The 25,773-nt window shown below is 44.7% G+C and overlaps 1 protein-coding gene across 1 annotated transcript in view; it reads left to right on the forward strand.

Moving 5' to 3' along the window:
- TRPM8 (transient receptor potential cation channel, subfamily M, member 8) overlaps positions 1 to 19,622 on the forward strand; it is a 68,327-nt gene extending 48,705 nt beyond the window's left edge. The window contains exons 21-25 of the mRNA XM_012648859.1: positions 4,384 to 4,574; positions 12,260 to 12,359; positions 13,464 to 13,497; positions 16,835 to 16,927; positions 19,484 to 19,622. Coding sequence (XP_012504313.1) covers positions 4,384 to 4,574; positions 12,260 to 12,359; positions 13,464 to 13,497; positions 16,835 to 16,885 — 376 coding nt within the window. The 3' untranslated portion in view covers positions 16,886 to 16,927; positions 19,484 to 19,622. The remainder of the gene's footprint in view (positions 1 to 4,383; positions 4,575 to 12,259; positions 12,360 to 13,463; positions 13,498 to 16,834; positions 16,928 to 19,483) is intronic.
- The last annotated feature ends 6,151 nt before the right edge of the window (positions 19,623 to 25,773 follow it).

A 25,773-nucleotide genomic window follows, 5' to 3' on the forward strand; every position in this document is an offset into this window, starting at 1 on the left:
TAGCGTTGACTTTTTCTTTGTGAATTTTTTGCAGACTTTGCATTCTGTTCTGTTGATCGGTCTTTCTGTTTCGGTTTTTACTACCAAATGGCTTTGGTTACTGAAGGTTTTTTTTTCGTTTTTTTTTTTTTTTTAAATCATTTTAACATCTGTTGTACAAGCCCCCCTCATTATTCTTATTCGAAACTTTCCTGGCTTTTCTTACGGATTTAACTGTCAGAGAAGTCCAGGGCTCATCTTGTGAATGCTTTCCTCTTTCTTCTTCCAAAAAAAAGTCCTTGAATTTTATTGTGATGATGTTAACTTTATAGAACTGTGTAGGGAAAGTTGGCGTTTTACCATCCAGAAAAAAATGGTACAATCTCCATTTTTTCAATGTATGTAATTTTTCAGTGAAGTTTTTTATGATTTGTTTCGTATGGGTCTGGCAGGTTTCTTGTTCATTTATTTCCAGCCATTTGTGGCTGTGAGAGAGATACTATTTCTCTTATGTTTTTCTCAGTGACTACTTTTTGATATGTAGGAAGAATTTTAAGGTTTTCTTTATTTATTTTGAAACAAGTCTCCTTACTGAATTCTCTTTTTTTCTTTTACTTTTTATCATGTCATGGAAGGTTCCTCCTGTTTTTGGTTTATTAAGCTCCTTTCTTCTTCTCTTTTTTTTTCCTAATCAGAAAAGGATGTTGAATGTTGCCAGAAGACTTTCTAGCAACTATTGAAATGATATTTTTCCTTTTGATCTAGTATTATGATGAATTATACAAACAATGAATTGTATAAATGTTCTTAATATTTAGTCATCCTTCTATTCTGTGGTCACGGAATATTATTCTTTTAACATACTTCTGGATTTCATTTATGTGCAAAGCTATCTGAATTCTGAATGTCTGTTGTTTCTTAGTAACATCTCCAATCTCAGTGAATTTCTGCAGTTTTGTCCCTCGTGGGGGCTTCTGCCCCCGTCTCCTCTCCCACTCCGCTGAGGGTGCTTGGCTGGTTTCAGGAGATGGACCTCGGCTGTCACTACAGATCTCCAGACAGCTGGGCATTTGCCTAGGACAGGACTCTGAGGGCACAAGATGTCACTGGAGATGTAGAGTTGAAGGGACAATGGCACAATTCTCTCAGGGAAGACAGCAGGTGGTCAGTGGTGGGCAGGGAGGCTTGGGGAACCGTCTGAGTGGGACAGGTGAGACCCTGGGCACGAGAGACGATCTCTAAGCCGCTCTGATGCTTTGGTGGCGGCACCAGAAAGCCCGTCTCTGCAGAGTTCAGTCTGTCCTCTACAGAATTTGAAAACAATGTCTAAAGAATACAAAAATTATTTTAGCAAAGTAGTTTGAAGCAATGCTCAATTATGAGCCTCCCCTGGAGAACACTCATGTCTATTTCGCTGAGTCTGGAACTCACTTGAGAGAAAAAGAACATTTTGGAAGCTGCTGTCATGCGGGAAAGGTGGACCTCAATGTATAAATAGACCTCAGCCTTATATATGCAAAGCGGCTTTCGGGTATTAATGTCCACTTACCAGCCAGCTCACCTGTGCCCCCTGGGGTGTGCATAGGGATTTTCAGCATTTGTCGGGGAAAGGAATGCTGCTCCCGGATCCACCGTGCCCCGAGGTACAGGAGGAGCTGCCACTCCAACTGGAGGGTCCTCATAGTCAACAGGGTTGTCCTGAGAACACATGAAATGGTGACATACAAGGCAGAGCCCTTTGAAATAGAGAACGATACAAACGCAAAGCCTTGTTGATGGGTACTGCCTAAATACAGGCTTTCCGTGGGGGCTGGCTAGGGGCTTTAGTCTGGCCAGACGCGCAGAAAGAGGCGGTCTCCTGCCATGCTGCACCCGTCCCCTCCTCTCTGCCTTGTGAACGCCATTCTTAACTCGTGGTCTGTACAGAAACAGGTGGGGACGTTGGATTTGGCCCCTGAGTGGCAGTTTGCCAATCCCTATTCTAGATGATCTGGAAGTTATGAGCCATTTTTCCCTGACTCTGAGTGAGCAGTTAACGCATAGTGCGAATCTCCTCCTCTGTGACCCTTCTCAGCTACAGTTCCACTCTGAGCTCTCTGAGGAAGGGAGGGAGTCCTGCCTGCCTTTCCCCTGCTCTAAGAATCCTAAATATTCCTTCTTCCAATAGAACTTATTACTTCCTTTTGGATAGAACCTCAGACAACAATATTTGATGCACTAAAATGGTATAGTTGCTTTTTTTATGTTTGATTTTGGGGCAGTGAGTAAAATCGATTTTTGACTAGATATGTAAAAGGTTATGTTACTTCTAGGGACAATAATTTGAGTGGGGATGGTTATTCTGGACTTCATCAATCTAGGGTGCTGTTGTCCTGTGTCATGGCAGCGGCAGAGGGGTGCAGTCCTCTTTGCAGGCAGGAGGGTGGATAATGGTGCTCGGTATCAGTCTCAGAGCAACCTGACCTACATTCGGAAGAAACGCGGGGTTGACCGCTCGATCCAGTTTGCTTCACTGGAGAACATCACAGCCCTGCCTGTTTTCCTCCTGAAAAAATCTGCCATTCAGGATTGACGTGAGGATCCTTCAGTAACCATTTTACATGCCGAGTATAGGAGCTTATGTATAGTAAATATTCCATAAACATGGGTCCCTTCCCTTTGGAGACCTCTCCCTGTTCGAGAGGCACTTGCTACAAAGATCTACCTTCCTCAGAATCCAGGACGTGGCGTAGACCCCAGAGGCGTTCCATGCACCCTTAAACACCAAGACAAGCAAAGCTAAACTTGTAAGCAAAGCCATCACCATTGTCTGTGTAGGTTAGTGTTTTGAGTAGGTATACGATCTTTTCTTAGCTTAAGATATTTAAGTCTTAGACTGCAGTGTACCAAGGTGCAAGAATGAGGTCTCACGACAACTGTAAACAGTGTCTCTGCCTATTCTCTTCATTTAGATTTGGCCTCTGAAGATATTACCCAGAATTTGGAGAACCTAACACTCTCCCATTCAGGGTTTGCGTGCAGATTTCAGATAGCTCACGGCTGCTTCTTTGGCTCTCGAAGGGATGATTTGATACTAGCAATAAAAGTGTCTTTGGATGTTTGAACTTTACAAATTGTAAAGTGCTCTGTAGTTATCTAAGATGCTAAGCTAGGAAGCAGTCCTATAGAATCCTTTTGAAATAGAGCATTGCTGAAAACCTTTCACGCTGCACTCTGAGGTGGTATTGTGTCGTGTGAAGCTGAGGGACGCTGGGCCAGATGGCAGGGTCCACATCCCAGCTTCAACACCTCCTGGCTGAGGGACTCAGACAGCTTGACCGCGCTGCACCTCAATTTCCTGATCTGCTTACTGTGGATGGTGACAGTACTTAACCTCACAGAGTTGCTTGTAGATTAAACCAATTAACTTAAGCAGACTGCTTAGAACAGTGTCTGTTATATAATAAGTGTTAACCTATTTTATAGTTTTGGTTTAATTTGTAACTGAAAAATCATTGAAATAATCAGTTTTGGGGTAGGACACAAAATAGATATTTTTATAATTATGTAAGTAATTCATAGTCATTGCACAGTGCTGGGACAGCAAATGGAAACCAGAATGAAGAACACCTGAGATGATCACCACTCGGGTTGCTCTATTAATTGTGATTTGCGTAGTGAGACCATGTTGTAAGTACAAGTTTGAGCCTGTTTCACTTAACATATATATAAGCATTTCCCAAAGTATAAGAATTATTCATGAACATAATTTTTAATGGCTGCATAATGAAATCATATTGATTAACCATAACAATTATCTTAGTGTTAAACATTTAGGTTGTTCCTTTCCCGTGGGGCAGGAAGGCTGTTGCCCATAGCGTCGTGGGCAACAACCATGTGTATATATCCATTTATAGTTTTTTCCTCTGTATCTCCCTTATTCTTAGGTTAAATTCCCAGGAGTAAAGTCACTGGGTCAAAGGGATGGATGTTTTCAGGGCTCTTGATTAGTGCTAACAAACTGTTTTCCCAGACTGTCTACAGTTAACCGTGTGAGGGGCACATCATCCCTAGGAGGGTCAACAGCTTGGGGCTTTTTGTATGTCACACAATGATAGTGAATGAAAAGAGAGAATCTTTGAAAAATCTTGAACTAAAAATACTTTTAAAGTTCATCGAACATTTTTTTGGTGATTAAAAAAAAAAAAAAAAACTGTACCCAAAGCCAAACACACATTGGGCCCAGCATGAAGTGAAGGTCGCCCGGTGGGGAATTGTCCTGGCCCTTCAACCAGGACGGATTCTTCTCCCCAGTCTGGACTTAAGCGACTGCAGAAATAGCTTAATACCAGGGTCGCCGTGCGTGGCAATGAAAGGATGAGGCACGTGGACCGCTAAGCCTTGGCCTTCTCTCCCCCTTGCCAGCTACACGGTGGGCACGGTGCAGGAGAACAACGACCAGGTGTGGAAGTTCCAGAGGTACTTCCTGGTGCAGGAGTACTGCAGCCGCCTCAACATCCCCTTCCCCTTCGTGGTCTTCGCCTACTTCTACATGGTGGTGAGGAAGTGTTTCAAGTGCTGCTGCAAGGAGAGGAACGCGGAGTCTTCTGTCTGCTGTGAGTGGTTTATCGTCTGTGCTTGGGGGCGCGGCAGCGACTAAGCTCAGGGAGGGAGGCCCGGTCCCATCTCAACAGGGAGGAATTTCTCACAGGTATTCCCCGGCTCACACCTGCACCTGGGCAAAGGTCCGGCGTCAGGCGGGCGATGCCTGGCTCGAGGGAAACAGCAGATGGGGAAGTACCGCGGGTCTGCCGGACACCCTCGGGTGGGGGAGTCCTTTTGGACGAACATACGGTAATGTAAATAGTGTGTTGAACAAGCCGGATTCGTGTGTCAAATCATGACTTTGTTTTTGGTTTTCATTGCTTCTGTGAAATTTGTTCTCTGGCAAACTCGAACCCTGACTCCAGCAGGGTTTGTGACTTCTCTGGTCGCTCTTAGGGAAATAGAAAATCTTACAATTATTTTACTTGATAAAACATCGTCCCAATCTAGAAATTGGAAGGTACGTCCAATACATTAACCAGCCTATTAATTGCTCTCCAGAGGCGAGACTCCCCCTCAAGCCTCCCCCTCCCAGCTGACAGAGCTGTCAGGCCTGTCCTCCTGGGCCTGTGGAAACCCACGCCAGGCTTGGGTTTCTTAACACGTGATCCCACTGCCACCAAGCCCGACACTCTGCCTAGGGCCGACTGCCCCGTCAGGCACAGTGAGTGCCCGGGCACACGGGGCCTCAGGGACCTTGAACATCTTTCAATTTCTTTTAAAAATCATAACAAAAAACCAAACTTTTAGATCAAAGAAAATTTTTAAATATATAAATCTATTTGTTTTTATACCAATTTGGTCATGAAATATTTTTAATACTTTTTTATGAAGGAAGGGACTCATGATGGCACATGTGCCTAGGGCCTAGGGTGACCAGCTTGTCCCGGTTTGCCCCGACTTCTCTATCTTAGACCTGAGAGTCCCGGACACACAGTAGGGTGACCAGCTTGTGCCCTTCCGCCCAGGGCCATCCCGATTATAAAGTCAAAGGCCCTGCCTCCAAGGAACTCCCGCAATTGCAGGGCCTGCTGGTCACCCTACCAAGCCCAGGAAAGTCGTAAGTGGCCCTTCTGAGGGCCCGTGCTTGTGCAGGGCTAGGCTGGGATGGCTGGCCTCTGCTCCTTGAAGCATCCGGTGGGCCGCGGGCTGGCTGGTCCCGACATCCACATGTACTCTCATGTGTGACATTGGCTGGGCTGTCAGCGGGGAACCCGGTGTCCCCCAGCTTGGGTTTCCATGCAGAGAGGCTGGGTTCCTACAAAAATCAGATGCTGCCCTGCCCCCTAGGCCTTGTTCAGAAAGTCAGACGACGTCGCTTTGGCTGCATTCTATTGGTCAAAGCAAGTCACAGGCCCGCCCTGATGGAGGGGGTGGAGGATGAGGAAGAGCAGCCTGGACGCTAGGTGGAAGTATCTGTGGCCCTATTCTGCCACCTGCCCGACCAGGTAGCACCTGAACAAGCCGGATGTGCTGATCCTCTGAGAGGGCCTCTCCCTCCCCACCACCAGTGCCCAGCACAGGCCTGTCCAGGGAGGGTGAGCCCCTCTCTGCCCTCTGACCCCCAGTCCACAGCGGAAAGAGTGGCGCAGGTGGGGGCAGGTGCATGGGGCCGGCCTCTCGTTAGCTCAACCGCCGTGTGAAACTTAGGTGGTTTTGAGCAGGCAGCATTATCTTTGATGCCTCGAACAATTTGAAACAATATTTTCTGCACTCTAACTTCTGCAGCCGCATCCACCCTGGGGAGCGCTTGGCGCGTGGCTGGCCAGGCAGTGCCTTCCTGGGCCTCCCGAGCTTGGGCAGTCAAAACGGAGCTTTAAGAACTAGCTTCTTTGTGGTACTCTGAACTTGGCTGATTCTCCTTTGCTGCTTTTCCAAAACTGATACATGTTCAAAAGTCATTTGAAGACCTGGCTGTCTTCCATGCTTCAAAAAACCTTTCCCGAGCCCATCCTTGCTGAGCGGGAGCCATGGTTGACGCGGATGTCATAGACACGCGTACACTTGGCTCCAGGAAATGGCCTTTTGCAATTTGGGATAGAGATGGGCTCCTTGATGTTTATAAATTATTCAATGAATCTTGTTACTGCAAAGGAGGAACTATCTTTTCCTCTACTTATCTTAGGTTCATGGCTGAGGCCCCTATAAAAAGGACAGAGTTACAAGAGAAGAGTGTGTGAATTTATGCAATGGAGGTTTTGCGTGACCCAGGAACCTTCGTTAGGAAATGAAGAAACAAACTGGAGTGTTTTTTGTAGTAGGTGTAGTGAAGAATGGAGAGTTGTGGAGAAATAGGACAGGGAAAAGGAGTGTGATATAATAGAATGGTCACAAGCTGGGGAAGCTGAGCAAGGCCTGTGTGTTCAGCCTCCTCTCTGTGTCCCTGTGACCTTGGAGATGAGGATGCTCCTGTCCTCTGGGCATAAAAAGGCCACCTCTCACACGAGGGTGTTATGACCTGCTTTAGGGAAGGTCAAAGATCCTTTCTAGGTTTTATGACCTGCTTTAGGGGAGAAGAGTGGGGAAAAGTCAGAGAGACCTTCCTGATTTTGTGGTTTTCTCAAATTCTTTCAGCTCAAAATATTCAATATGCCATGGTGCCATATCTTGGGGTAGTGTGTCCTAAACCCCAGCATCCTTTATATTCTACGTAGCCACCAGGAACCAATGAAAATATTCCCATAAAATGTCTAAATAGGGGGATGAAAGAAAGGAAAATCACTGAGTTCTTATAAATTCTGAAAGCAAGAGCCTGCCAACCTCATTTCCCGTCACAGTCCTCTTTGGAAGAGCTTTGTAAAGCTCACCCCATGTTACCTACTGATCTGAATGAAAAGAAACAGAGTAAGTGCAAGGATGGATGGAAGCCGTGCACAGGCATGAAAAGCAGAGCATGAAACAGGGCATGGCCTCCGTGAGCTCCTGGGAAATAAATGGTGTAAACACGGTCAGCTTGCTGGAGGTATTGAGTCCTTGACAAGTACTAACCTTTGGTTCTCAGGACACGGCCGTGAGCAAAGGCACATGGGGCTGGGCTTGCGGCCATGGTCTGTGGGAGCTGGGCCAGAGGTGAGATAGTGGGTGTCCCGGAGAGCCATGGTACAGTAGTGAGGGGCCTGCAAGAGTTGACTCAGCAGGTACATCCCACGTGACTATCCCCGGGCAGCCCGGCCCTGGGATGTGGTGCGGAGTAGGATAGAAGCTCCTTACCCTCAAATGGGCTCACAATCTAGGGGGAGTGGGGAGGAGAATGAAAATTAAAAAGCTTTAGTTGAAAAGCATAGGAAGCACTGATTTTAGGGAGTGTGCAGAGAGCCATGATGGCCACATAGAGGATGCTCTAACCCGAGACTAGAGTGGGTCAGGGAGGACCTTCTGGAGGAAGGGGCTATCTAAGCTGAGACCTGGAGGATGAATTGGAATTAGCCAGGCAAAGGGGCAGAGACTGGGGTGGGGCCACAGGGGGAGGAGTAGTCAGAGGGGGGAGGGTGGGAGCAGTGAGGATGGGAGCTGAGGATGGGACAGAGGAGTCCCCAGGGTGGAGGGTTTTGGGGATCTGTGGAAGACTTGGGCTGTGCCCTGCAGCCAGGTTCTAGTGCCACACAGGCCCCCAGCCCACTATGTCACAATGTGCCCTTCCTGAATCCCAGAGGAAGGCAAAAATGCAGCCAGGAGACATGGCAGTGCAAGAAATGGTGACGTCAATCACGAAACATACATCACAATACCGCTTTGATGATTGGACTTGTGTCCCTTGAGACAGAATTGAGCAAAGAAACTCCCAGGGCCAGTCTGGAGACACCCTCAGTCCACCACGTAAAATGAGGCCCCTCAAATCCGGATGCTCCCTCTTGTGACCTGGGAAAGAGCGGTCATTATAGGGTGTTAGGGAGGGGAGGGTCTTGTGCTATATGCCCCACTGGAGCACACTGGGAAAAGAAAAGTCTCTGCTAGGTAGATAATTGGGAGTTGAGGGCAATTTTGGAAATAAAACCTAAGGGAGAATCCAGTTCACATGACAAAAGGAATAAGGTTAAGTTGTTCTTCCCTCCACACTGGCTTTTGCCACACTGAGTTAGCGTTTCTCTGCCTGGCTCATGCCTTGTTTCTGCAATTCCCAGGCCTCATGTCTTCCAATGGGTGTTGGATACGTTTGTGTCCTGGTTTTTCCCCCACGGTATCTGATAAAATGGTCACTAACTGCCATCTTTGGATCACATTCTATACGGGGCTGATCATTCCCGTCCCTTTAATGTAACCCCAAATATTTTGAAGATTCAGAAAGCAAAAATATAAATTTTACTAACCTAGGCATGATAATTGGTGACAATTAAGAAGAATTTAACTTTCCAAGAACCATCATTTTTTTGTGGGGTTCTTTAACTACATAGAAATGGAGGCAAGATACTCAAACATGACCTTAAATATTGGCCATGACATACCTCTGCGCCCTCCCTAAAGGCTGGCTTTCAGAATGTAAACTCCTGTCATATCTTACAGGAGCATCATAGCCAGCTCTTTTAACAGCATTATTTTAAGACATTAAGTGTCACTCTGGGGATGCCATTAACTATCAGACATATGCAGTTGCCTTTCTTAATGAAGAAAGTGTTTTGACAACTTGGATAAGTTGCCGTCTTTCTCCCCCTCATTTTGTCTTGGAAGACAAAATCACTCATTTCTAATGCAAAGAATAAAAAGTCTTTGTATCATAAATGGGATTTGGAAGTTCAGATCTGGGATTTGACTGTACTCGAAGACGACACTCAAATATCAGAGGCACTTGATGACAAGCCTCAGGAGTACCTTTGGTTCCGTCTTGGAACCAGGTCGTGATGAGTGTCCCTGGGACCTGGGAGATGACCTAGTCTATGCCTTCAGATAACAGAAGCCTTACAAGTTCCTTATTTTTTTCTGAATGGTTCTAGAGAAAAAGCAAAGGATAAAAGTTGCAGTAAGAAAGATTTTGGCTCAGTTAAAGAAAAAACAATGTGTCACAATTAGTGCTATCTGGAAATGAAATGATTTACTCTGTGAGATAGTGAGTTAATTGCCTGTCACTAGTGGGATTCAGGCTCGGGATGGGTGGATGGGGCAGCTGGATGGGATTAAGGTCTTTTCTCCAAAGACATGTCAGACTCAGTCCAGGATCAGTGGAATCTGGAAACTCAGTGTACAAGTAAGGAAGAATTATTAATATTACAGTACTCCAGATTAGGGATGGAGTCAAAAAGGCAGGACAAAATGCATTACATTCCCCCAAAACTTATTTAAGGATTAAGCACAATGTGAACATAAAATGAAAAAACATCCCTTATCATGGCCAGAAAGTGGGAAGGAGCCCGCCTTGAGGAAGCCACCAGGTTAGTCAGAAACGAGTGATGTTAATGTGGACCTGTCTCCTCGGTGGGCTTCTGGGAGAGTGATGACCGCACAGTGATTGGAGAAATGGTGTGAACTGTCGACGTTTTTCCCTCTTCAAATAGTTCTTACTCTCAGGAGGAAATGAAGAAATAGAGGGAATGGGAGACCACAGGAGAACAGGATCTTTCTCCACCCAGTGACAATGCAGTGACGATGAGAGAGAGAGAGAGGGAGAGAGAGAGAGAGAGAGAGAGCACCCCATTGGCTACCTGGAGACTCCCAGGGCCACGGTCACTGCCTTCTCATTTGCTCCTCCTCCTTGGAGATCCCTAAATCCAGAAGCCACAGCAGCGCGGTCGCCAGAACCTCTAGTTGGAAATTCATTTCCTAACTGTACTTTCCTTAGGCCTCCAAATGATAGGGAAGTCATGGGTTTAATTTTGAAATTATCCTTCTTTGGGGAAAAATGCAAGATGTTTCAAATAATTTTCAGAAAAGTAGAACCCAAACTTTTACTCTTGGTACTTTTTGCTGACATCTTCAAGAAATAAAAAAGCATACTACCCAGTAATTGCTTTTTTATAAAATGTATTGTTTTTTGTGATTCAGAGAGAAGTTCATATTCATTGTAGAACATTTGAAAAATGCAGAAAAGCCTAAATAAAGCTGAAGAGCACATGTCACCCGTCATCCAGAGATAAATACTGTCAACATGCTGGTGTTCATCCGCTATTCTTATGTGGGTGTTTAATAATTGGATTGTTCTATGCATACACATTCATAATCTAACTTGTTTAACTAATAATACATTGTAAACACTTTCCATATCCATAAATAAAACCTGTATGACAATTTTTAACCACAGAGTATTCCAGCCTATGGAAATACTATAATTAATTTAACCAATCCCTTGTTTCAACTCTTTTGTTAGCATATAACATTGTGATAAAGAGTTTTATGCATTCATTTTTGAGCACATCAGTAATTCTTTCCTTTGAGTTTTTCTAAAGAGAAATTTCTAGAGGGTATGCTCACTTTGAAGTCTTTGTACGTTGCCCGTCTCCCCCAGTCCCCCACTAACCTAAGGCTGTGACAATTGACATATTTTTTCCCATTATGTGCCAAAGCAGGATATAGTCATTGTTTTAGACTCTGCTAATTTTCCAGTATGGTTGGTGAAAATGCCACGTCATCATTTCAACTAGTGTTGTTTTGACTGTTACAGAGGTTGATCATGTTTTCTGGGTCATTTGTCATTCTTGCTCTTCGTCCATCCGTGGTCAGGAGTGTCTGTCCTTTCTGTGTTGATGTTTAAGTACCCACCTTGGCCTTTACATATTTTAGTTTGAATAAAAGACATTGGAAACCACTTTTCTAGGAAAAATACAATGGAAAAAATTGCTTAAGAATGACTTTGTAAAGTGAATAACTGCTATTTAAACACAAATCCATATTTGCTATGCAGGATTTGCTTAAATCTAGCCATTTATGTATTGGTTCTGCCTTTGGCCCCCAGTTAATTCTTTTTAAATCCAGAAAGATCTTATAATTGTTCCTAAACTCTAAGATGTTGAGGAATAAATTTAACGGTAATTTAAAAGTAAAACCTACGTAAATTTATTCCAAGCGGACACCTGTAGGAACATATGTGTTTCCCTGTCCCCGTGAATCCATGTGGAGGGTTGATGTCTGTTGTGTTAGGACCTTAAGCACAGGCGTCATGTTGATCCGTTCCTCTGTTTTCTGTCATCTGGAAGTTTCAGGCACTGTGGGAAACAACTAAGAATCTTAACTGGAGCATGTCCTGGCTTAGGTGAATTTTCTTTGAGGTCCACACCCAGACTGCATGTTTCAGGAGGACAGGAACAATGTTCTGGGCTTATTTTCCTCTCCTTTAAAGTTCCTACCCAAGTTTTAGGTTGAGAGTCAGTACAAAATCCATCAGTAATTATCCAAGTGAATGGTTTAGCATTTTTATGTCACCAGAATTGAAGAAGAGCACATATCAAATGTGAGAGCCAAACTGATTAGCGGAATGATTTTGCTAAGTCACAAGACACAGAGAGAGGATTTGGATCGATCTCCGTTTGGAGTAAAGATCGCATTCCTCTTTCACACAGGCAACCCCAGGTCCTCATTGGCACCGGGAAAGCATTACTATTCTGCCGCTCTGCTGCTGTCGCTAGGAAGTAGCTTTAGTCAGATCTGCCCGCACAGGACGGATCTAATTCTCCTAGTTCTAAAGTCTTAAAAAATGCCTGGCAGATGTTGATTTAGGAGGCAAGGGGCAAATGAAACAACTTGAATGTTTTTCTTTTTCTCCTTGTTCAAGGTTTCAAAAATGAGGACAATGAGACTCTGGCATGGGAAGGTGTCATGAAGGAAAATTACCTTGTCAAGATCAACACGAAAGCCAACGACACCTCGGAGGAGTACGTCGCCGTTCATTTCTCTTTGCAAGGCTCCCTTGGTATACGTAAGCCGGCAGAATGCAGGCAGTCTCTGAGCAAACTCGGTAAAGGGCATTTTCAGCAGAGAGCAATAGCACCGCAAAGATGTTACCCAGGCAATTGAAGATGACAAACACATAAGTGTGTGCCAGCCTTTTAAGAGGGTGAAAAAAACCACCCACCTACGGTCCCAATTGTCCTTCAAGGCCCTGGGGGAGAAGAAGGTGTTTGGAGCCTGCAGCGCAGGACCATGGAACCAGGTTAACAAGAGGGTGGGTCCGCCTGTCGTGGCTGCAGAGGTGGGTTCCAGCAGAACTCACAGGTCACGGGTAATTGGCGTTACCTTGCAAGTGCCACACACCTATTTATCTCTGCATGAAGATGTATAGAGATTAGAAGATGGAAAAACCATTTGGTTGATCTGTTACAGGCTGTCCCTGAAAAGTTCTGAACATCATTTATGAATCGCATGGAGTTGTTAAAAACATCCAGGTGATTCGTAAATACATTCATTAAGCATTTTATGAAATAGACGAGTCATAGCTAAGTCTACAGGTGGTCCACAGGAACATGTGAGGTCTACAGAAGCACGATCTTCTTACTGCGAAGGGTAACGTTCTGCACTGACAGCTTCCTGAGAGTTCAAAGTACACCTCAAGATTCACTCTAATAGAATATGAGTAAATACAAGCACAAGGAACATCTTTGTTGGGTTCAGCACGGCTGGTGAAAGAGACAGGGGAGGCTCACTCTCTTTGAGCAACAACGAGGGCGCCATAGCACTCCTCTGCTCATGGATTCTGAGATCTCGGGTTTGGAAGGGAGGGACAGACCTCCCAAGCCATCCTCCACCACCCCACTAGCAGGGGTGGTGTTTACGTGCTCTCCTAATTGGGATTAGAGAGGAATACTGCTTCCTTTGGGCACTAGGAAGAAAATCAGCAAAGCAAACACAGCTGATCTTTGATTTAGTCGAAAGTGAAAATGACCTGAATTCTGTACTTGAAAGACTAGAAAATGGAGCCTGACAACCCTCTCTCAGTCTCTTTCTCTTACTCACTTTCCTTTTTTTCAACTTCCTTGCAGAATGAGGCATCGGTTTAGACAACTGGATACAAAGGTATGGTTCTGTTCACAGTCTGAGAAATTTTTTTTTTTTTTGGTCACTGATAGCTTTCAGCTAGAGGCCGGTGGTTATGGTAAGAAAATAAAAGAAGTTAATTGTTAAAAAACATATGAAAGGTTCCATATTCCGCTGTCTTCACTCCCTGTGGAAGAGGTGGGTGCTGGGGCCTGATTGCTCCTATGCTCCCAGCCTGCATGGGGAAGAGACCCGAAGTCCGCTGCCGTGGGCTCCGAAATCTTTCTGCTTCTCTCTGACTCGGGGCCTCCTCTTCTTTTTCGTTCAGCTATTGGGACGAGTGAAGATGCTTGCCATTGCAGGGAACACCAGAAAAGCCCAAAAGAGCTTTTAGGGAGCCCGTGTGCCTCAATGCTGGTCTTTGCTGCCACCCTGGTTTGTTACCTGTGTTATTTGGAGGGCATCGCAAACGTGTGCGTGAACACGTGTGAACACCAGGCACAGAGAGAGTGTGCCCAGCCCCACTCTGAGCTGGTAACCAGAAATTATGATCAGGTTCAGCAGAAATTACAATTGATTCATAAGTGCTGATCCCTGTTAGGCTCTGAAGAGGAGGTGATGCTCGGTATTCTGTCATGGTGTTTTGAGAACAGCATTCTGGAGGATGACGTTCACAGACTCTTCCGGGGTTGTGCTGCATGATGGCTAGACAACATCCCATCTGGTTTGCCAGAATCTCCAGCTCCCAGTGCCTTGTCCATAGTAGGGCCTCAATAAATGTTTGTTGAATGAATAAATGAACAAAAGATGCCCTTTGCAGACTCTAACATGATAGTGTATCTGTTCAGAGTTTCCTGTTTATTTTCTTACGTGTTACTTATCCAATGTCTGGCAGCTGCAAAGGTCGGCCTAAGTCTAGGGAACCACGGATTGTTCTAAGCAGCTACAAAGACAGGCAGAGTGAACCAGGGGAGCGCTGAGTGGGAGGAAGTGGGGGACTGGGTCATTCTGTGTAGAAACATGCTTACCTCTTTATAGGGATGGATTTTATTCCCACACAAGGGAAGGCTCTAGGGAGTTTTAAAACCCCAGAGGGACGTGTCTGGCACACTCCTTTCGAAGTGCTGTCCGAGTGCTCAGAACGGCCACGTGGGAGGGGCTTAGACAATCTGGGTGGGGGGGGGCGGGGAAGGCACTTGAGACTTGTCTAGGTGTTGTGTTTGTAAAGAAAACAGTCTAGTTTGTTTTGTTGTTTGTTGTTTACTTGTGCATTTATCTGGGGTGGCTTTGGAGGGAGCGGGTGGAAAGCCGTGTCAGGGGTTAGGCTAACGCCTTCCCGAGCCACACCTTGGTCCTGACCCTACTCTGGGACCGGCAGAGGATGGACAGAGGCGGCAACAGGGGATGCGGGAAGAGAGGGACAGGGGATGGGGACAAGCTGACCTAACTCCCAGGGGCAGAGCGGTCCGTGGACCTAGACCCCAACTGCACGGCACAGGCCCCGCCGTCACTCAGGTGGTCTCACTGCCTTTATTCTCTCCCCATCTATGTCCTTGTACCTCCCCCTCTGAGCAACAGAATATTCCCTCCTTTCCACTCACAAGGAATTGTAGGGATTGTCTTTTGTTTCTCGAGCAAGCTTTTGCAGATTTTTTTTTTGCTTTTAAATTATTTTTTAACAGCTTTATTGAGATATCACTGATATATAAAATTGATATAATTAAGGTGTACAATTTGATGCACGTATACATCGAAAAATGAGCCCAGCTAAGTAACACATCTATTACCTTATCCATAGTTACCATTTGTGTATGTTTTGTGTCTGTGTGTGTGGGCAGGGGGAGTGAGATTTAATTTACAATCCATCCTCCCAGCAAATTTCACGTGTACAATGCAGTGTTGTGAACTCTTGTTACCAGGCTGAACGGCAGATCTCTAGAACTTATTCATCCAGCGCAGACGAAACTTTGTGTCCTTTGACCAACATCTACCCATTGCCCCTCCCCCCAGCCCCTGGCAACCGCCGTTCTACTCTCTGTTTCCATGAGTTTGACTATTTTTAGATTCCACATATAAGCGAGATCATGCAGTACTTCTCTTTTCGTGTCTGGCTCATTTCATTCAGTGCGATGTCCCTAGCACCATCCACACCGTCACAAATGGCGGATGTCTTTCCCTGTTTTAAGGCTGAATAATATTCCATCATATGTATGCACCATATTTTCTTTGTCCATTGGTTTGTTGATGGACACTTAGGTGGTTTCCATATTTTGGCTGTTGTGACTAATGCTGCAATGAGCGTAAGAGTGCGCCCATCTCTTTGTCTTCTCTCTCATTTCTGGATTTATTATTTGTATCTTCTCTCTTTTTTTCTTAGTCTAGGTAAGGCTTTGTAGATCTTGTCTCTTCAAAAAACCAACTCTTAGTTTTGCTGATTTTTTTTATTGTTTTTCTATTCTCTATTTTACTTATTTTGCTCTTGGAGTCTTATGCTCTACTTTATACAGCTTATCAAAGTCATTTTACCATTAACAAATACAGGGCTCTTCAAAAAGCCCCTGTAGGGAATAAAAAATTTCTCCATCTCATTATACCAGGAAACAAAGTTATTCACAATTGATTTATCTATTTTAGGCAGCCATCAGCCTTTATTTTTTTTAAGTTAAAGGAAGAAGTTATTACTGGAAATAAGCCTAATTTAAACACAGACTTTTCTTGAGTGAGTGATATAGCAAGTTAGAAACCAACTGTACAGACATTGCCTCATCTCCATGAGATTTTATCAAGTGTACTAATATGGCATGTAATTTAAAATGAGCCTCATACATTTTGTGTGATAAATTTGTGAAACGTGTATCAAGAATAATTTTATTATGCTTTTTCCTAAAGTTATGCTTTAGTACTGTAGTGTTTGTATGTGGGAGGGGAGACCTTTTATTTGCAAAAACTTGATTTTTAGTATTATACCATATTATTTTTAAAAGTATTATACTCTTACCAAAGCAAAACTTTATTACTATCTTATAATTTCATTAGTATTAGTTATATATAACGCTATTATTTTTACATATTACTTCTCTGTGTCATTGCAACCTACTGTTTCTGTGTGGAAGCCTCTGGTGACTTGCATGTGAGTAAAGCCAGTATTAACTGGTTTACTAACTGTTAGTAATTGCTGGTGCCATGATTTCAGACAGTGAGCAATGAACAGGGTCTGAAATACCACGTGCCGCTCGCATTTGGCCTTATCCCAGATGTGCCATACTTGCTGTTTAATGTACATGTCCGTTTCATGGAAAGGCCATAGAAGAATAATTTAAAACTGAAAGTTGGAAAATTTGTCTTAAGACCAGTTCTATTTCTTTCTCTTTCCAAGATTAATGATCTCAAGGGTCTTCTGAAAGAGATCGCTAACAAAATCAAATAAAACTGCATGAACTCTAATGGAGAAAAATCTAATTATAACAAGGTGAGTCATTCTAATGGCTTTTTTCTTTGTTGTAAAAATTTACATATCTTAAGACTAATTTAAAGTCATAATGTTTTTCTCAGTTATTTTATTTTCATATGTTATCAAATTTGAAAATAACATATATGCAAAAAACATCAAGTAAGACAGAGGTACAGAAAGAAACAAGCAGAAGCTTCTCCTCACATTACCTTACCCATCAGTTTTGCTCCCCACGCCAGGGGTTAGCTCTGCTAGGGGTAGAGTACAAGTGCCCTGTAGGAACTTTCAAAGCACTGGCAATCTATACGGCTATTTTGGCACAAATTGAAACAAGGTCACGCTGTGCTGACCTGCTATTATTTTTTCTTCCTTAACTCTATGTCATGGATATCTTTACAGATCAGTGCCTAAAAATATACCTATTCTCATGCTATATTATTATGGTTATTGCTGTGGGATAAACAAATGTATGTTGATTGCCTTTTTTACTAGCAAAAAATGTTTTAGTGAGTCATTCAGGGTTTTTAGTAGTAGCTCCTTTGCACAATAAAAATATAATTCAGTTAACTGGCAAAATTTAAATCAAGGCTTTGCCCCATGGTCTTACCATTTGCTTTCATTATGTTTTCCCTTTATCTGTCCAAATCCTGAAAACAAATGTTAAAAACCTGTTTAGAGACATGTGAAGTTAGGAAAAAGCATTTTTTTGAGACAGTAAATTGCAAGGAGTGGAAACACAATTAAGAATTCCCTCTTCCCTCCTTTCCTCCTTTCCTTCCTTCCATGAATATTTATCGAGTGCCTGCTAAGCGCCCGGAACTGTGCTGGCCCTGCACAGGCCTCATACAGTGACTCCGCCTATGCATTACGCACTTACAAGGCAGAATTTCTCTTCACGTGCTGCAGGGAAAATCATGTTGCTTCAGGTTCCTTTCCGTCTTTCTGGTCACTCAGTTGTTTTCCTTGGGTTCTGAGAGTTATAGATCATATTTAAAAGCACTGTATCATGGAGGGCTCTGTTAGAGCAAGACTGATGCGTATTTGATGTAATCTGAAAGGCAGGCACAGCCTCCTGACCTGCTCAAGAACGTAAGCCTTGCATATTTAGGAAGAACTTACTTCAACTCTTTCATAATGGTGCTTCATGAAAACAATATTAAACCTTACAATAAATGATAGTTTGGTTTTTGAAATAGTTGCCATTTCGTTTAATTTATGAGCTAAAACATAGAAAAAACAATCAGGAATAGATAGAACAATTAAAAATGATAAAAATCTAAAGGCAATTAAAGAGTAATAATAATCAGAAAAGAGCCAGATTCAGACACGCACATCCCTCTTCAATCTCCAGTCTTCTCATATCTCGTTCTTTCTCAGATGTGTAGACTGTGAGTAAATTGGGCAAACAGACTGGCTTCCTACCAACTTGCCCTTTGCTTAACCTTAAATCTTTATGAACATATTGAGAGTTAAATGATTGGTGAACAAAAATGAAGGGGGACAGGACATCACTTCCCTTCTGTGTATGTGCAGGTGTGGATACGCGCATCCAGGGAAGGAAGGAGCACGTGAGAAAACAGGTGCCCCATGAATTCCGAACCACTGACATCCTTAGCAACAAAGAATCTGAATATCTTCTAGATATAAGATTTTTTTTGCCATTGTCTATTTGTCATATCGTTAAGACCTTCACTGAAAATGTAACTTTCCAGGCAACCAGCTACATGCTGCTAGAACATACTCCTCCAGGGCCACCCTATGCTGCTGCCACTGGAGCGGTGAGGAAATCTGTCCCTGGGGTTTTGGCAAGGGGCGAGAGCGTCAGCCTCTGGTGGGTGTGAACCGGCACCCGTCAAGATAGGGCAAGGAGCTGACACTTGGGAGCAAGTCTTTACCCATTCTCCCACCCCCACCCTGAATCGATCTTCGGTGCAGTAACCCGGGATGAAATAAACAGACAGTTGTATGTTTTTCTCTTTCTCCCACACTAAGGTTGAAAGGAAGTAAATCCAGGGTGAGAGTAAGCCATTTGTTTTCTCCCCTTTATACTTAGGAAGTGGGTGCCCCATCCGAGGACCACGAGGAAGTAAGGTTCCTGGAAATTGTTCATTCTCTACAGAGTAACCCATCGATTCTTGGATTTGCGGCACTGACACTCTAGTTCGGTGAAAGAATCCAAGTTGTTCCTTGGGGAGTCATCATAAAACCACATTTTCATAAATTATTCCAGTTTTTAACTTTATCATCAATTCACTTTTTTATTTATGCAGAAACCGTGAGCAAATGAAGCCAGAGCTTTCTGGATCTTAACCTAAATCGAGTGAGTTGGGCCTCGATCCTGCAACCTTAGTCACTCAGTTCACACTGGCAAACCGGTCAGAACACACATCTTTAAGAGAAAAAACATTCTCACAGCTGCTTCGATACCAAAAGAAAATCCCCCAACTTTTGGTAGAGAGACACGTGGACCTATTCTCAGGACATTCCCAGTATACTTTGAAATAAACCATGTCCTGCCTGAGAATAGAAGTGGGAGCTCTATTCTCAACGCAGCGTCTTCCCTTGCTCTTGCAGGTAATACCAAGGAATGCTGATGGACGATTTTGCTATTGATACTAAATGAGCATCGTTCAGGCCTCTGGGTACAGCGTGGATGTTTTCAATCACCCTAGTGTGCTGGAATCTGAGAATAAGGCGTGCGATTGATGTCACACGTGACGCTGGATATAAAAGGAGAACATTTCCTATAACACGCTTCTGCTGAAGGCGCCAGTACTCCCTGTGTCGCGGTGCCCGGGACTGGCGGGTGACGGTTTAAGTGTGCTCTTACAACCTCCTTTTCCCCTCAATCTTACTTCTGACCCATGAATATCGTAGGAGAACCTCGCTCCTGCGAACAAGAACCTGGTCATGCTTTCACTTCTGCAATGATACTTGGTTTATTTCTAATCGATTCTCTACTTTTCCCTTTTTTGTATCATGTGACTAATTAGTTGGCAAATTGTTACAAGTCTCCCCGATTAGGCCAGATTCTAAAATGTGCTGTAGCAAGAGGACCCTGCTCTTTTCAGAAAAACTATTTATTTCTCACGCTGCTTCTCTCCTGTCAAAGCAGGTGATAAAGCAATGTCTTGCCCTCTCGCGCTCTCCGGGAACTCCTATGGAGGGAAGCAACCCATTCCTAGCAATGTGAAAAGTCACCCAAAATGCAACCCTGGGAGGCATCACTGATTTTGTTTTCACTGGGTGCTCCTCTTTCTCCTCTTAGTATTTTTTCCATTAAAAATAATATATGGATATTATAGACAATGTAGACTACATATACATGTAGAAAGAACATAAATTGTCCCACACTACCTAAAGGTAATCAATGCTAACATTTCTGGGTGTTTTTCCAAGTCTATTTTCTTCTATGCATGTTTTATGTTTCTTTTAAAATTTTACACAATGTCATCATCATATTACATATACAATTTTATATAAGCTTTTTCACTTAACATTTGATCACACTTTTCTTTATATTCATGGTCTTCTTAAACACTGTGTCAGTAACTGTGTAATACCCAACCTCTAATTATTTCCATAACGTTGGTCATGGAAAGCTGTTTCCAGCCGATCACTGGGATGAGTATCTTCGTGTATGAATCTTGCTGCTGCATTTGGGAAGATTTTCCAAGGCTAGATTCCAAGAAGGATCTATTGATTATCAAACCATTTATAGGGCTTTTTCATAAATGTATAGCAAATAGGAATTATTAACTTAAGCATAAGCTATGACATACATAACCTACAACTATTAAAATAAAATATTATATTTAATCTTTAGGAAGAAGCCAATATGCTTATTTAAATATGGATGGTGACAGCAATGGGATAGAATTAGACCATGTTACTGAACACTCCTAGCCCTAGCTTTCTCCGAAGTGGTGGTGTCTGAGCTGGAAGCACATAAGCCAGTTTAAATGCTCAGAATTAGTTTTTCAGCTTTGAGTGGACTATGAACTCAGTGGTTGAAGAAGGAACTCTTAGGAGGAAGCTATTAAAGATCATCTAATTAGAAAAGCTACAAAAGCATTAACCAAAAAAAGTTTATTTTCATTTTGTCTGGGCAGTTATTAAAATGGCTACTCACAATATTCATGGTGTTTGCAGGGAATGAACACAAATGAAAGGTGCTTTCTACTTAAACCTTAATAATAGCCTAAAAGGGAATCTTATTCAATTGGATCAATCAATTCATGGTTTCAGATGCTGAAAGTAGATGGAACAAAATTTACATGACAAAAATTGTCAATGAATGGAATATTCAAAATTTCTCTGTTAGTGAGAGAACATCACTTTCATTTCACCATGGCAACTGAAATATCTGCCTTTTCTGAAACCGCCAAGAAGAGGGTAATGTCATCTCTGTACTGACTAGGAAAATTATATATGGCAGCACATCAGATTGTGCAGAAACAAATAACAGTCCCAACCTCATACCCTCAATTCAAGTAGGGAATTTGAATAAAATTAGAAAAATTTAAAACTTCCCAGAAGACAAAATGTAGCATAATCTATTTTCTGATCTCCCTTGAACAAATTTGTCCATATTTTCATATTTCTGCTGACCATGTTTCTGTGAGCTTCAGAAATAGGACTTTGTGCACATCATTATCAGCAGCAAAAGAAATCTCGTTGCTACCAAAGACAGAAAACACGCACAACATTCAGAATCCACTTGCATTGGAGATGGACTTGCTAAGTGTTTTCAACTCAGCCTGTCTGGTGGATGTTTCTGCATGGTTACTCTACCTGGTTTTTTCTTATGCAAAGCCATTATTTTCTGTGTAGCTCAAAAAAATACCACATGTATTAAACATACCTCTAATCAAAGGTGCTACGTCCTTGTGTATGGTACTAAAGGTGTCCTGTGTACTTGTGCACAACACCGAGACCCTGCAGCTTGGTTTAAATGAACGTGTTAATGAATTAAATAATGGAGGAACTGTCATGTGTTGCTTTTGTCATTCTATTGAGAGCGAAAAAAAAATTCCTTAGTTCAGTCGGATTCATTTCTGTAGGGATTTCGTTTCCAGAGTTACATGAGCTGACACTTCTAAGCAAGTGACTAGAACATTCTGATTGAATGCAAGCAGAAGAATGCGTCCTGTGGTTCTGGTTCTTGTCAACATGGCCAGTTTGGATCCCGTGACCCACTTTTTGGTGCCCCCCCCGCCCCCAGTTAAGCACCCACTGACTCAGAGCCACCCAGTGTGGCAGCTGTTATTTCTGAGGGTTCATGTCGGCTCACAAACAGGTGCTCAGGCTCTGTCCTGGGGCCAACACGGATGTCTATTGTTCACAAACCCGCTTGATGGTGGAGCCTCTGGCCCCTCAGGGGACGTGATCTCCCTTCTGTAGGCAATGTCCCCTCGAGTGTTTCTGGGTCTCCCTGCTCCAAACCCTATTTGTTCCAGGAAGAATTGGGGTCATGTGTCTTGCGGTAAGCTGCTGCTTCTTGGTCCACCTGGGGACTGAAGTGTGTTGTCATGGAGACAGTTGCTGCCTGTAGCCTCTGTCTCAAAAATAAAAGGCTCAGAAGTCAAGCCCTGGGTCCGGGCTGCAGCTGGACATCGGAGACAAACGTCCTGCTGCCTCCCCGACTCCCCAGCCCACGCTCCAGTGGACAAGCCTCTATTCTCCTGAAGATGGAAATCCCTGTGGACTGCCTGTCCCTTCGTTTATCAGACCTGAGCAGACATTTCTGGACCGCAGTTAATTTAGTAGGATCCAGTTGGGATTTTGGGGGCTGCACATACACATGGATAGCATTAGTTTTTTAAATCAGTGTTTTCCGCTATAGAAATTTTGTTTGACAAAAAGAAATTTCCCTCCTTCTTTTATGTATGCAATGTGTTGTCATTAGATGGTCGACTATGAGCACTTCTCTGGTAATAGGAATGGTTCAGAGTGAATGAAAGGAATTCGTGGCCTCTGCCCTCCACCATCGTACATCCGCTCAAGCAGATGAGGCTAACTTAAGAAACAGGGAATCAACATTGCAAGGTGGGATGCCAAATGCAGGGGCAGATATCAGTGCAGAATAAGGAGATGCTGGGTGGGGTGGAAGGATGCAGGAAGTGTCTGGGACACTCATCTTTGCTTGTGCAGTAAGATGGGGAACACTGGCTTCTCCTGAATCCCTCTCAAGGGGACCAGCCTGGTATTTGTAGGGCAGAAATGCCCCGAGAAGCTCCTTCCGGTAGAGAGCAAGACACAGGTGGCCGGAGACGGTCCCTCACTGTGGTGTAGCAGGCGAGGACGCGGCATTTGCAGTTGCTGGGGAAGTACCGGGAGGGTTCAGGGAGAGGGGAGAACAGCAAATGGGGCAGGCTAGAGGAGCATGTTAAGGGGAGTGTGTTGGGGGACCCCGCCCTAGGATGGCACCAATCTCCAGAAAGGAAATATACAAAGAGTCATGACAACAGATCACACGTGACCTTCTAGAACACAGACCTGCCTCTGTCCCCGCCTCGGCCTCCCTCTGGTCACACTGGATTATAGTAGTTATCCTTCAAACAGATGTTTCCATCCAAGCTCTCACCTCTCCTACTGATTCTCGACACTGCTCTGGAGTTAACCTCCTGGAACTCAGGGTGGAGCCTACCGCCCCCTGCTCACTAGTCTTCGATGGCTCCCTATTACTAATCCCGCCCACCTGCTAATGTAGGGCCACAGGCATCGGCAGCCTGGCCCTCACTGACCTCTGCAGATGCATTGTGTGTCCCTCCCTGCCTGGTTCCCAGGCTTCACGGACAGCTGCCTGGCCACGGACTCTGCCACCTGCCTGCGTGGCTTCCCTGTCCTGAGCTGCGTGCTTTGTCCTCCTCTGGGCTCTTCCTGCCACTGCCAGCCCAGCACTCTGGGAAAACCAAACTGCTGTGCTGTCGGCCCTTGCTCACGGCTTTCCTGCCTCCTTTGCTTTATGCCTTGACGGACTTTCTAAAAGGAGGCCGCACAGTGCTGTAGCTCGGAGCTATCAGACGCGTTTTCATCACTGTTTGTAGCTGTGTGATTTTTAGAAGACTACGTGAAAGCTCTGTGCCCTGATTTGCTGGCCAGTGAAGAGACCCTTCCTCTCCGGAGGCACGAGAGGATTTAGTGAGATAACACGGGAGGTTCTTAGTTCCAGGCCTGGCCCTTTGTAACTGCACAGGGAACGCCAGCTCTCCTGATAGTTGCCATTCTCAGCTCTTCCTTCTGGCCAAAGTCTCCTCCACCTGTATTTCTGGCAAACTCTAATTCCACTGTCAGGGCCAACTTGGAAATCACCTCCTCCAGAAAGCCTGCCTCAGTCCTCTGCTCCCAGAGCAGCCTTTGGCAGCTCTGTCCTGTGAGGTCTCCCTGACTCTTCCACTGATGACATGTGGGAAAAACAGAACAATCTGTGGATTGCCTGGGTGCTGGCTGAAGACTTCCCTTGGCCACAGGCCCTGGCCAGGCCCCACCTAGTGGCTCAGCACCTTGACACACCTGGAACCCATTCCCGGCTGGGCAGCTGTGGTTACTAACCCCATCATGGTCTGTTTACATGTCTCCCTCCCTCACTGGGCTGCAGAGTTCTAGAGAGAAGAGACTTTAGCTGGTTTGTTTTACTCACTGTCCCTAGACAGTAGTGCAGCTCAGTGAGCCATGTGTGGTTGCATCGAACCACTCTGCACCATTCTCCAAAGTGCCCTGTGATTTCCTCATTCATGCTGTGCCTTCTCCCTTCTTGCCTGGTTAGAACATTGCTCATCCCTAATTAAGCCCTGCCCATCCTTTCCTTGCACCCCAGGCAGAGGCCACCAGTCCTTCCCCATGTGAGGATGGAACCCAATATGTAAACATGACTGCAGCCCTTGTAGCCTGTCTGCACGAGGTCTTGCATTATGGTCCTCCAGAGCAGCAGATATATGTAAAGTGCGATTTATTTGAGAAATCGGCTCATACGATTATGGAGGCTGAGAAGTCCCATGATCTGCCGTCTGCAAGCTGGAGACCCAGGAAAGGCAGTAGTGTGATTCCAGTCTGAGCTTAAAGGCCTGAGAACCAGAACACTGACAGTGAAGCCGCAGTCCAAGGGCAGGAGAAAACGGATGTCTCAGCTCACACAGTCAGACTGAGATAGAAGATTCATCCTTCCTTGGCCCTTCTGTTCTGTTCAGGCCCTCAGAGGATTGGACAGCGCACACCCACTACCGTGGATGGGAAACTCGCTTTACTGAGTCCACCAATTCAAACGCTAATCTCATCCCTAAACGCCCTCACAGACATACCCAGAGATGGTGCTTAACCAGGTGTCTGGGCACCCCTGGCCCAGTCTAGCTGACACATGAAGTGAACCATCCCAGGTCTGTCCCTTTCCTCCCACCCCTTGATTCAGAGCTCCTTCTTATGGGACAAAGACCTGGAGTTTTGTACCAATTCGCTAATGCGTGCATTCAGACGTAAATTGTGTGCCATAGCGTGCTAGACACAACTCTAAGCCTGTCCTCACGGACATCGCAACCCACGGGAAAGGCAGGTCAGGATGGCTGCAGTCCTGCACCACGGGCTATACCGGGGGCTTCACTGGGGGCTCTCAACCTAGCTCTGGGGAGCAGTGGGGGGCATCCTAGCACCCAAGTAAGCATAAATAGGACTTATCAGGAGAGTGGTACTTGAGGCCGAGGGATCACACACGGGCCAGAGGTTGCGAGCACAGGTTAGAACTGCTTGCCTGGGCCCAAACCCTGCCTCTGAAACCTGCTGAGACCCCTGCCTGGCACGCGGCCCGTACCACAGTGCCAGCTACTGCAGCTACGGGTCACCTACTAACTTCCTTTCAAGTCTGTATTCTG

This window comes from Propithecus coquereli, unplaced genomic scaffold (genome assembly GCF_000956105.1).
Source record: "Propithecus coquereli isolate 6110/MARCELLA unplaced genomic scaffold, Pcoq_1.0 Scaffold295, whole genome shotgun sequence".
In the NCBI taxonomy this organism is placed as follows: domain Eukaryota; kingdom Metazoa; phylum Chordata; class Mammalia; order Primates; family Indriidae; genus Propithecus; species Propithecus coquereli.